This window comes from Schistocerca cancellata, chromosome 1 (genome assembly GCF_023864275.1).
Source record: "Schistocerca cancellata isolate TAMUIC-IGC-003103 chromosome 1, iqSchCanc2.1, whole genome shotgun sequence".
NCBI classification, from domain to species: Eukaryota; Metazoa; Arthropoda; class Insecta; order Orthoptera; family Acrididae; genus Schistocerca; species Schistocerca cancellata.
The window spans coordinates 730,099,250-730,112,158 of record NC_064626.1 but is presented as its reverse complement, the minus strand read 5'-3'; the positions used below and the strand labels follow the sequence as shown (position 1 = coordinate 730,112,158).

General features: G+C 44.2%; 1 protein-coding gene across 2 annotated transcripts in view; it reads right to left on the bottom strand.

Annotated features, from left to right (window-relative positions):
* Nucleotides 1–305: 305 nt before the first annotated feature.
* Nucleotides 306–12,909, bottom strand: part of LOC126185196 (adenomatous polyposis coli protein-like) — a 474,971-nt gene continuing 462,367 nt past the window's right edge. For both annotated transcript variants that reach the window (XM_049928071.1, XM_049928079.1), the window contains 3 exons: nucleotides 7,038–7,183; nucleotides 5,206–6,942; nucleotides 306–1,197 (listed from right to left, as the gene is read on the bottom strand). In XM_049928071.1, coding sequence (XP_049784028.1) covers nucleotides 1,135–1,197; nucleotides 5,206–6,942; nucleotides 7,038–7,183 — 1,946 coding nt within the window. In that variant the 3' untranslated portion in view covers nucleotides 306–1,134. The remainder of the gene's footprint in view (nucleotides 1,198–5,205; nucleotides 6,943–7,037; nucleotides 7,184–12,909) is intronic.

Here is a 12,909-nt window from a genome sequence, read left to right as displayed (position 1 = left end):
GCAACAAGTAGATTCCTAAAAAACACTATCTACAAATAATTCAACTTGACAATGCCTGACACCTATGGATAGATCTGGCTATATATACGTTATGTACAAAATCCTCCTAAATGTTTGACAAATGTCAAAATAATACTCAGGTCAAAAAATAATTAAGATAACATGTGTAGGTATTATTCGAAACATATATGCAGTGTATACACACAATGCTGTCTTAGGTTAATTGTTTCATTTAAATATCACTTACCCAACTTACGGTCTTGGTCAGCGCAACACTATGTTAAGAGAACCAATGCCTACACACGCTTAATAAAAAACTAATTTTATTCCCACGTTTAAAATGCCTATAGCTGAACAATTGTTTTTATCGAAGACACTCAGAATTTCACACACAATGCATGTTTGTCATAAATATTTTGGTAGGAAAATCGTTACAAAGTATTTAGTCACTGTACTAAAAACAGTTTACTCCTTAATGAAACAAAATGGAATCCTAAAAATAGAGGGCATTAGCAAAGGCCCTTTTTATTTAAGGAAACAGTATGTTATTACATACGTACCGTATCTATGGTACTACTGGTATTTAAACATCTGTGGGCCAGCCATTTTATAATCATTCTTGTACATGTCAACAGATATTAATAAACTCTCTGTACAACAACGCTCAATCCACTTTTGGACGGTTCTGTTCACAGTTCTGTTCAGTATTTCCTTAGAAATGTTACACTTTTGCACACAAGTACTGTATAACAGATACAAAAAACTTAATAATATTTTCTAATGTGAAAGATTTCTATTTTCATTGATTGATCACAAACTGAGCACCAAATGTTGTCACTGTGTTTTACGAATAATTGTATCGGGTTTTCTTCTGTACTGGTTCTGCATGCAACATCTGTCAAACGATTTCTAACAAAGAATAGAATTTATTGTTTAGAAAATTCTCGCAATCTTCGAGCTGATTGACGTACCTTTTTGCTCACTTATATTACTATATATTAGTATTCTTACATTAAATATTTACATTGTCTTATGAGACTAATGTACAATAGAAATAAGATAATATAAAAAGTAACTGGAAGAATGGAAAAAATATTACACAATATATAAACGAATTCCTTTGGTCTTGTAATGTCAGCAGTGTGATTCAGAAGAGGAATGTCCCAGTATCTGCTGCTGAACGCGCTGCTCAATTTGCTGAAAATATAAACGTTGAGTTAGTGCAGTTCCCAGATGGTACGTGTTACTAATTTCTACTTTAGGTTAATGTCAAAATCAGAACGAAAAGGCACTACAGCTATCTATTCTATTGAACTACGGGAACAAAGCATTCCATTATAGAGCAAGGCATCGAATAGTAATAATAATTATTATTGAAATAATGCAGTCTGTTTTCCTGAAGATATAAGCTCCACGGACGGAAGTAATTATTCATCAATGCCTGAAAACTGGTAACTATTGCAATTTTTCTCCTGAAATACCCATTTACTACCGTTAATTTCCATAAGAGGAAGGGCGTGAGTGAAGGAAAATGCAAATTTTGTTGCTTCGGAATTTTTCGAGAAATGTTCCTTATAGGCGAATTTCAGATGATTCTACATAGTGTCCATGCACATCGTATTGCGCTAAAGTGTTACTGATACATCGCCTGTTGTGAAGGAAGATAAATTGCTGGGTGAAACTGAATTGTTGGTAAAGACAACAATGTGAATACACGTTCTGTAAAGCTGAATACTTGCCAAGCTCAGCATGGTTCCATGGCGCGTGACAAATAGGCGATGACAACAGAGACGCTAGTCCGTAAGTGATACGAACAGGCAGCACTCCATTCTTCGAAAAGTTTTCCTGTTTGCAGGGAACAGCTAAATGCACACAAAACGAGACAAATCGCGCATCGAGAGGATACAATATTAAAGTGACTGCGAAAAGCTTCGCTCTTACAAGTACCTCGAATTGGCAATCGTCGCTAAAGGGCGAACAGCTGTTACTGCAGGATTCTTAGTAATTCAAATATCGGTTCTTAGCTGCTGGTAATATATTATTCACGCATAATTACTTAAGTTTGTCTCGATGGCTGCTTCGCTGATCAGGATAAGCAAAAATCTTATCGAGAAAAATAAATTACCGTTACAGGTGACAGTTCTGCTCCAGATAATCATACAATACTGGTTATTGGTATAAAGATCTCAATCTTCTTTCCATGATTTTGTGAAGGATCATGGGGAGATGATGCCGCAATCGTCCGATGTGGGTTTTGAAGCTGACGCCGTCTTGGTGTTTTACGAAAGAAACTGACTGTTTACCAGTGCAGTGCTTGCGGCACCTCCCTCCCCCAATCATAATTAGGCTTACTTAAGACGTGGCGCAGTGGTTAAGACACTGGTCTCATATTCGGGAGGAGCGTGGCTTAGCACACCGTTTGACCGCCCATATTTAAGTCTTCCATGAGTTTTATTAAGTAATTAAGAAGAATGACGGTTCCTTTTCAAACGATTTAAACTTGTTCCTCCGCACCCTCTCCTAATAGAATTGTGCACCTCCCTAATAACATTGTCATTGACAGAGTGTTAAAACCCAAACCTACGTCCCTTACTTCCCTGCAGTAAGTGTCGTTAAGAACTTAAGGAGAAGCTAGTTTAACCCAGCGGCCTCCAAGATGACTGCATCTTACTGCCAGAACCTATCCCGAAGTCTGCGTGAGTAGCACCTGACTTACACTGAACTGAAAGTACCACTGGCGTGTACTTCGATGTTGATAATCGTTCTTCAGTCTGGAGATAGTGTTTCATCACAGTGAATGTAAACCTTTACTCGATAAATAAATGTGCATACACCATGTGCTTGTTTGTAACAGGGACGATTAATGGTTGAAAAGCAAACACACACGAATGTTTTTTGTATTCCTCAGGGCCTACAGAATAGTAGGTACCTCGATAAGAAGTTTTATATATGTTGCACCATGACGCTGCTACTTTTTGAAGTTTCACAATTAGATGATAAGCTTATTTCGACTGCCATTTTTAAGCGATCTGTAATTACATAGCAGTATTAGTATATACATTTTTTACATTACATATCTGATTGGTTTTGTAAGAGCGTGTCGAGTACTTACTTCCGTATCTCATCTTGACGTTGTAGCTGTCAAATATTTCTGCGTATTGTATTTGCAGTGCAGACAGTTCCTTTTTTAGTATATATATAATCTTATTCATCTATGGATTTGTGTGGTGGTTATAGATTCTTTGTATAGGTTTGTCGGAGTAGTCCTTGGTTATCATGTTATGTATCACCATGTTCTAAAATTTCGACGAAATTTTCAATATGACCATTTTAGAAGTAATAGCAATATACACACGCACACGAAAATATCCAAACAAAATCCTAAAGAAGAAACTGAACTTTAAACATCCTTTGTATTTTTGCTTTTGTAGTGTCTGGAAGTCTAAATAATTACATGACAGGTTGTCTTATCGGAGATACTGGTAGAGTTTAAACATTTTATATATATTTTAAGAGTTTTAAAAATCTAGTATTAACAGACGTAGCTTAATGATGTGTTTTTAACCAATCTTTATCAGCTTCGGCTTTTCTTTGATAGCGTGCTCGTTACGCAAGTGTTCCAAAAGTAGAACGCGCTATTTGCCGTAACTAATAAGAAGTTCTTTATTTATTTGAGTGTTCTTATGAAAACTCTAGTCTGCTTTAAACGCGCGCGCGGTTGTTTGTGTGTGTGTGTGTGTGTGTGTGTGTGTGTGTGTGTGCGCGTGTTTTATCTTCTTCTCTTAATACTATTCTATAATGTATGTGTTAAACTCAACTAGTAGGCAAATATTTGCTTAACAGCAGAACTTGTTTATGTTACCGACTAAAGCTTAGAACGTCATTCCGTGTCAGAAAACCTTTGTAGTCCCATACATAATCTTCTTGACGCCGCCATCTCACCTCACCAAACGTCTGGCTTCAGTAGGAGAAGCGTTTTTGCCAGTCTAGTAATGTATGTCTGTGACACAAACCTATACGTAGACTCTATAACCACCACACACTTCCATATATGAATAAGATAAATACACTGAAAGATGTGTCAGTTATGTCATCGATGACATACAGAAGTAAGAGCGACAGAAGTAAGAGCGACAGAAGTAAGAGCGACAGAAGTAAGAGCGACAGAAGTAAGAGCGACAGAAGTAAGAGCGACAGAAGTAAGAGCGACAGAAGTAAGAGCGACAGAAGTAAGAGCGACAGAAGTAAGAGCGACAGAAGTAAGAGCGACAGAAGTAAGAGCGACAGAAGTAAGAGCGACAGAAGTAAGAGCGACAGAAGTAAGAGCGACAGAAGTAAGAGCGACAGAAGTAAGAGCGACAGAAGTAAGAGCGACAGAAGTAAGAGCGACAGAAGTAAGAGCGACAGAAGTAAGAGCGACAGAAGTAAGAGCGACAGAAGTAAGAGCGACAGAAGTAAGAGCGACAGAAGTAAGAGCGACAGAAGTAAGAGCGACAGAAGTAAGAGCGACAGAAGTAAGAGCGACAGAAGTAAGAGCGACAGAAGTAAGAGCGACATACAGAAGTACTCGACACACTGTTACAAAACCAAACAGGAATATAATGTAAAAATTGAATATACTAAGATCGCTACATAACTGCATATAGCTTCAAAATGACGATGCAGCCGAAAGAAGCTTATAGCTTAGGTGTACAACTCTTGAATAAAGCTTAAATAATGTCAGCGTCCTGTTGTAATGTACATAAATTGACATACAAAAGTGTATAGACTTATTTCTGTCTTCAGGAAAGCAGAACTGAATACATAGTTGAAACTTAGGAAAAAAGATTCGGCGCATTAGTTTTCTCTTACATTCGTCTCCTGGAAATGAGTGATGACATTAGCAGGGGAAACCCTTATAATTTTTTTTTCATCCACAGATGTCTCTCATCCGTCAGAAGACCTTCCATACTAAGGAACTGTACTACATACTTACTGTTGTCCGATTAGTATCAGAAGAGGATAATTAGTATCCATTTGAAGAAAAAGAATTTAATCAGAGACTGCAATTGATACAAGTATGTTACCACTCCAGCAGGCAATATTAGTGGAACATTAGTATCAGTAGAACAATGCAGCAGAAAGGACAGACCTTCACCATCGAGCCCATGATTAGTATGTAAGAATCGGTATTGTCTGGTTAGTGTTGAGTATTTGTTTTCTTACCCTCTGTATGGATTTGTTTCTGGCGTGTCTAGCAAGCAGCTCAAGCTCTGTAAGGTACGCAAGGCTTTCGGACTTAAAGATTGCACCTTCCAGTTCTGGAGTTAGCATTGGTGGGCTGGTCTTCTTCCGTAGCAGAGACTTCACGTTCCATTTTGACGTGCTGGCCCTCAGAGTCGACGCAGGGCTCGGGCTCGATTCCAGCTTAAACTCCGGAATAGAGCTACTGCCATTGGGAACGCTGGAAGCCCTTACAGGTGGCTTATCTTTGCCATCCCTCAGTACGACGTTCTCTCTGCTCCCCGCGCTCACCGGTGACAACCTGGAGGGCGCCTCTGTCTTACCGGCGACACTGTCGCCGTCCGAGCACTTGCGCGGTTCGGGAGCCTCCTTCACCTCTATCTTAGGTGGGGGCGGAGGTGTCCTTTTCTTCTTCTCCGGCGCGGGCGCCTCGGTAGTGCCCGCCGGAGAATACAGAGAGATAATGGCAGCTCCACTCGTGTTGCAGATGGCGTAGGATACCTGCTGCTCGGCCCCACCGACAAGGTTGCAAGAGCTACCAGTGACAGAGGGCGGTTTGGAACATGTGGGTGTGGGCTGTTTCGAATTGCCGTGAGACGGCGAGCTGTAACCGGAGGAGGACTGCGACCCACTTCCGGCGGAAGCGACTACTACGACCGAAGTTGCCTTACCCTGCGAGGAGTCTGCCGGCAGCTCTGGCGGCGACACGCACTCGCTCAACGTCTTTGTGCTACCGCTGCCGCTGGCGTCACTGTCCCGCCACTTCACTCTCACCACGGGCGCGCTTCCCCCCGGCAACGCCAGCTCGGCCCCGTTAATCGACCTGCACGTCTCAGACGGCGTCTCTATCGTGTTCGGCGACTCGAGGTCCTGTATCAGCTGCAGCGCCGCCTCCAGCTCCTTGGAGAACTCCGTGTCGCTGCCCTTGGGCTCGGTCCGCTGCGAGTTGTCCAGCGACGAGCCCTGCAGGCTGTTGCTGCCCTTCGACTCTGTCTGAGTGGGCTCGGAGCAGTCCTCGACCGTGACGCTGTCGCAGGTGCTCTGTGGCGACACGGGCTGCTGCTGGTGCAGCCTCTCCTTCTTCGAGCGGATGGCCTGCTGCAGCTCGACCATGAGCGAGGCGTACTGCACCTTCTCGGGCACGTGCAGCACCTCGACGGCGGCGGCCTTGCTGAAGGTGTCGCTGCGCGGCCGCAGCGAGTGCGAAGACTTGGCGTGGTCGAGCGTGCCGCGTGCGTCGCACTCGAGCGACTGACGGCTCTGCTCCGCGTTGAGGCTGATGGCCGTGTTGAGCCGCGACCGGTACAGCGTCGGCTCCGTCAGCCTCTCCAGGCACTCGTAGATGGGCGGGTTGAAGCTCGAGTCCTGCGACGAGCTCTCCGACACGCCGGCCGGCGACGGCGTCCTCGAGAAGCTCTTCATGTAGTTGAGGCTGCGGCCGCCGTTGCTGTCGTCGCTGACGGGATCCACGTGCACCGTCGGGTTCACCAGGAACATCTTCTGGTCCAGGCTCTGCTCGTCGCAGATGATGTCGATCTTTGGAGTAGAGTGCTTCCGAGAGCTGAACGTCTTAGTGTCGTACGGTACATTGTTATTTGGAAGCTTGAGGTACGGAGATTCGTTCTTCGACGACGAGGTAGTGTCGGTATCGAACACCCAGGATTGTGCGTATTGGCTGTATATATTCTGCGCCTGTTTGGCGACAGAGCTCGTTTTTTTCTGAAAAACGAAAACAAAAATTGCGTTAAAAAGCGATCGTGCGCTGTTACACATTACAAGCGACATCTGAAGATACCATTAAATAAATGTCTTACTCTCGGTATGATATACTCGATGTCCGACACCTGTTCGTGCACATTTTTTGGCTTCTGTCTCCTCTGCATGGAGCAATAAGTGAACTGCGTGTCAAAAAACGATGTGATAACTGCCAGCGCCGAACTAATACTTGTAGTTATGCGAGCTGTTGAAAAAGAAAAGGGAATTCACATTATATTTATTCAACAACATAAATGAGGCTTGCTGACAGATTAAAGCTGTGATGGAATGAGACTCGAGCCTGCTCCAATGCTTTCTTGGAGTATTGTAACAAGATTATTATAATAATAAAATAGTCAAATGTTTAGGTTCGTGTCCCAGTCTTTACACGTGTTTTAATCTGTGAGAAAGATACAATGCAGCGTGCAATCCGTTGCAAATTGTATGACTCATTCTTGAAAGAATACAACAAAAAACTGATCAACTCTGCATTTACATTTAAGTTACCAAAAATACAAAGCAACAGTTCCTATTATAGAACTGACTTAAGTTCATGAAGTTTCTTGCGCTCTACGTAGTTTATATTCATAATTCGTTCTGTATCGAGTTTTCAGCTTCAACACTTGCGCAGTGGAGAATATTTATACAAGATAGTTGTTTGAGATCATGGCAATACAAAGGAGCCGTACAAATTATCTATACACATCTAATAAATTACTGCAGTGTTTGGACTAACTTTCAGTTAGAAGACTGCTTCACGTATCACAGAGGATATGGGTGGAAATTAAAATGCAGTTAGTAGTTTCCTTTCTCTTGAAAATAGAAAGCCAGATAAATTTCCCTCACATATTTATGTCCATAAACTAAATTAGAAATTGTGTTACACGTGGCAAACCAGCCGCAAGTTCAGAAGAACGAATGCTACAAATATAAATGTGATCATCACAAATCCCAGAAAGTAAATGGACAGCTGTATGTGGGATGGATAGAGGGACGTAGTCACAGATGGCGTAGCGTACAAACCTTATCAGCATGCTGTACAAGAGATTTATTTGCATTGTGTGTGAAGATCAGCTGTATAATGGAATGACGACAATGAAGATTTGTGCCGGACCAGAACTCGAACGCGGATTTCCCGCTTATCGCAAACGGTCGCCTTACCATTTGGGTATCCTAGCACGACTCACGGCCAGACACAAGCTTCCATATTTCGTCAACCATGTGCCTGTACTCTTACATCCATCATGTATATCCTTGTACAGGGGAGTCATTTTACTCTAAAGTCGGCGGATAGATACGATATTGCAGCGCCTGTGTTATTCCGAATTATGATGCAGTGCCTGTTCCTTCGGACATGGATGCACTGCAATATCGTATTTTTTTGGATGGTTGCGTCCAAGTTGAGGCAGTTTCAAGTATTACTTTTCAACGTCATGTACCTGAAGGATGACGTTATTGCTTGAATGTCATCTTTCTGATTGTTCTCCAACTGTAGAGCTTGGGTACGGGACTCGACAGCAAAACTAATCTTGACATCTTTGTGGTAAACTAGATTCGGGACATTTTTGAGGACTGCTGTTTACGCCATGACTCAGTCGGTGCTCGCTATACTGAGTTATTAAGTCATTGAAAGCAAGCACTTAGAAGCAAGAACGCAGGTCTTGCTTTGAAAACATTTCCTTGGAATTCAGGAAAGTACCGCTTGTTATTTCTTCCACTCTGGAATTACTATATGGCCGTTTTTGAAGGGTACTCACCATCATATTTCGTGGGGTACCAGGAATATGTTTCCTCGAAGACTGCGAAACAATCGGGTATACCCTACACAACAGTGAGAACAACCTCAGCGGCCGGATCTTCCGCTAACAAAGACAATGCAATGCAATGCAATGCAATGATGCACTTAAGACGGCGTTTGTCGAAGCCAGCACTAGCACCAATATCCGTTGCGCTAGCACCAATATCCGTTAATACTGAGTGGATTTCAGCAGCAGAAACATTACTGTGCATGAAACATAAATGTAATATCTTACTAGCCGAAAAATCTTACGGAGGACCAAACCACCGTCGACCGAGTGCGAATGGAATGAAACTTGCCCTGGAAGGACCTAATGAGCAATATGGCGTGCAATGTTCACAAAACTGGATATTGACAAACTGTCTGCAGGTATGCACTGCGTAGATGACATCGAAATCCTTATAACTGAAATTCATTCTTTCACAATTACATTTGACTGACTGACTGGGGGTAAGGAACTAAACAGCGCGGTCATTAGCCCCTCAGTCAGGGGTTCGTTCATCCGCACGCAGTTATGTCCACCAGGAATGTGATCAGATGAAGTACGTAGGAGTGGTAAAAGCGGGGCATTGACGGCAATGCTGATGAGAGAGCTGAAACATCGTTTATAGGTAAGCAAAAGTAAATGGATCGCATCCGTGCGTACGTTAGAGCTGACCAGTGATATCTCAGCACACAGTCATGAAGAGAAACTGCACCCGCATCTGACCCTAGCCAACCCGATTACGGGAGAAGAAAACAAAAGAGTAAACAATGCTGTCTAGTCGAGGGCTCCAGAATAGTACAAGGAAAAAATTTAAAAATTGAACGAACATCAGCTGGACCCTAAATAATAAAATAAGACCTGAGAATTAGTTAAGACCGCACTTCGGCCTGCCCCAGGACTCTGCACGCAAAGGGAGCAGGCCCTCCCACAGCCATTCCGCCCTGATCCATCGTAGGCAAGCGTTAAAGAGGAGAATAACACAGCACCCACTGATCAACTGCGCTACTCCTGAAACAGGAAAGAGTGCAGCAGAAAAAACCGCAAACCTCGTAAAAGCAATTAAAACAGATATAAGAGCGGATGGCAGAGGCAACAAGCATAGGAGTCAGGGTCGGGGGTTCTCTTGACCCAGTATGTGGCAAGATACGCCCCCAGTCACCATGCTCCCGCCCCGAAGGCAAAGCGTTATATATAAGAATAAAACCCACTTTTACCGAGAAAAAGGAGAACCAGTTCAGTTGTCCGTGAGTCATCTGTCAACGTATAAGAAGCAAACAATTCAGAAGTCCACGCTTAGCATGTAGAGGCAGGAGGAAGGAGTATCCCACCCGGATATGAGCAACAGTCTGCAAGGCGCCACAACGATAAAGGCCCATTAAGTAACATAAAACCATGGGTTAGTCTGGTATGACCAGTGCCCCTTGTATGCAGGATGACCAGCAAATTGTCGAATTGTAATTGCATAGGAGACCAAGAGTTGCTACCATCTTAACGGTAGAGGGAAAACAGCCACTCTGACAAGGAGACTGCCTACAGGACTAGTCCAGAAGGACACACCCCAAGAGAAGTGGAGAAGGAAGTAGAGTGTCGCACAAGATGGTGACTCCTTCCAGGAGGAATGGAAGAAAGGGCGCCATGCATCAGTAGTCTACTTGATAGTGCCGAGTTCGTTAGAGTGGACAGTGACTCACCGGATGTCGTTACGTCTGCGAGTGTGCACAGGTCTTATTTGCACCGGAAAAATCCGCATTTGCGATGGTCAGAATGAATGGGGGACGAGTAATCGCTTCTTTTGCCTAATGATTGGTCACTTCTTTCCCTAGGATACCCACATGAGTTGGGGCCCAGAGAAAGAAAACCGAGGAAGGTCAGCGAGAAGGTCATGAATAGCAGACACCACAGGGTGACAGAAGCAACAGCATTCAATGGCCTGAACGTTGCTCAGAGAGTCATTACTCATTAAAAAGCGGTCAAGGGAAGCCAATTTAATATAATGGAGGGCTTTGTTAACGACTCTCAGATCCGCCATAAAAACATTATATGTTCCCAGCAACAACCGGTGTTTCTGACCGGCAGGAGAAGTAAAAGCACATTCCTTCCTACCCACAGTTTTAGATGAAATGGTTCGGTCCTAATTCGTGGACTGGACACCAACCAAGAGGGAGGGGGCCGGGGTACAGGAGACACAGGGAGTAAATTCTGAAGAGGAGAGGTGGAGGCCCTTGCAGAGTGCTGAGCATTTCGACTGGTAATCCCACCCAAGCGCGGGCGTCGGGCAGTCGATGCCCCTTGTATGCAGGATGACCAGCAAATTGTCGAATTGTAATTGCATAGGAGACCAAGAGTTGCTACCATCTTAACGGTAGAGGGAAAACAGCCACTCTGACAAGGAGACTGCCTACAGGACTAGTCCAGAAGGACACACCCCAAGAGAAGTGGAGAAGGAAGTAGAGTGTTAAACTTTAGCATGGAGCTAGTATTTAGTCAACGTATATGGGATTGCTTAGTCAGCTATTTGTCAAAGAGGATTCCCAACTGCATGGTACCCAAATAGAGCTCTGTGTCAGAATGGACCATAGTGGGACAACAGGAATGCATTACCCGCAGTCTGGAGAGAACTGAAAACCACGAGAAAAGGCCAAATGAGGCTCATTGGATGGTGCCTTGGAATTGGTGTCCAGCCACGGCTACGGACTGGGAGCCGTACCAAATGCAGAGATTTTCGACATACAGTGTAGGGGTGACCAGTGGCCCAACAGAGTTCAACTGTCTATGGATGTTAGGCTTTTGTCTGACTTTAGGACAGAGACGACGTTACTGTCTCGCCATTCTGAAGAGAAGACGCTTTCGAGCCTAATATGGTTGGAGATCCTGAGGTGATTAAGCCATTGGATAACACTCAGATGTCTAATCATATCACTGTGAATGGAATCAGGGCCTGAAATCTTATTCTGAGGCGAGACAACAGCCTTAAGAAGTTGCCAGTCACTGAAAAGTTCATTATGTAATGCGGCATGGCGAAGGTGAAGGACAGGGGGTTATCTTAAATTTGGCACTTATGCCTTTGGAAGGCAGTCACATAAGGACACTGACATCATCGCAAAGTGGGTCGCAAGGTGTTCAGCAAGAGATCATGTGTCAATACGAAGATCACCCTGCACTAAGAGACACTGTACAGTTCTGTATATTTGGTGGAGCAGTAGACTACAGAGCTTGGCCTACGCCTGGGTTGAAGAGACACACTACTAGAGAAGGCGTATCACTCGCAATATTCCTTTGTACTACGTTTAATTAGATAATGAGTCTTAGCATGAAGTCGCTTAAAATGAGGAAATTGGTCCATGAAGGATTTTACTGGAAACGCTGCAAGACTCTTTGGCGTTCCTGAACAGCTACGGCAATGTTTCTGGCCCACCATCGCACCAGCTGACGATGGATGGGACCTATAGAAAGGGAAACAGCGGTTCCAGCGGCCCAGGTAATCGCCTTGGAGACATCTTGCACAATCTCGTCGGTGCAATCTGACACGGGGTGGGGGTGGGGAGGGGTGAAACCAACAGCAGAGGCATAAAATCGCTAGTTGCCGTCTGGCGGTGGCGAGGAAGCGACAGGATCACTTAAAAGTGGTCACTGTCACGAAGGTCGCCATGTAGTGAAGAATGTAGCGAAGTCACAAGATTGGTGGACAAGGTCAAAGTCGACAGCTGAAAAGCTGCCATGGAAACACTAAATGGGCAGGAGTATCATCAGTAAGAGGAGACTGATCATGGTCGGTAAGATGCTAGTTAATTAGAGGGCCACAACCAGAAGAAGTGGTACCCCCCCCTCCTCCCCCCCCCCCCCCACAGTCGGTGGTGCACATCGAAGTCCTCAAGCAGTAAGCAGAAAAAAAGGGGGGGGGGGGCAGTTGTTGGATTAGGGTGGCCAACCCATCGTAAATAAGTGGCCTGGCTGGAAGTAAATAAACGTAACAAATGTGGTGATTCCCTGAGGTCGTTTGCACCAGCAATGCTATTGCTTCCAATGTGGTACTAACGGGAATCCACTCACTGACGACATCTGTTCGAACCAATGTACACACACCTCCAAATGCCTTCACAGGGCCACCATAACCACAGAGTATTGGGGAATTTCTATCAAAGTATCT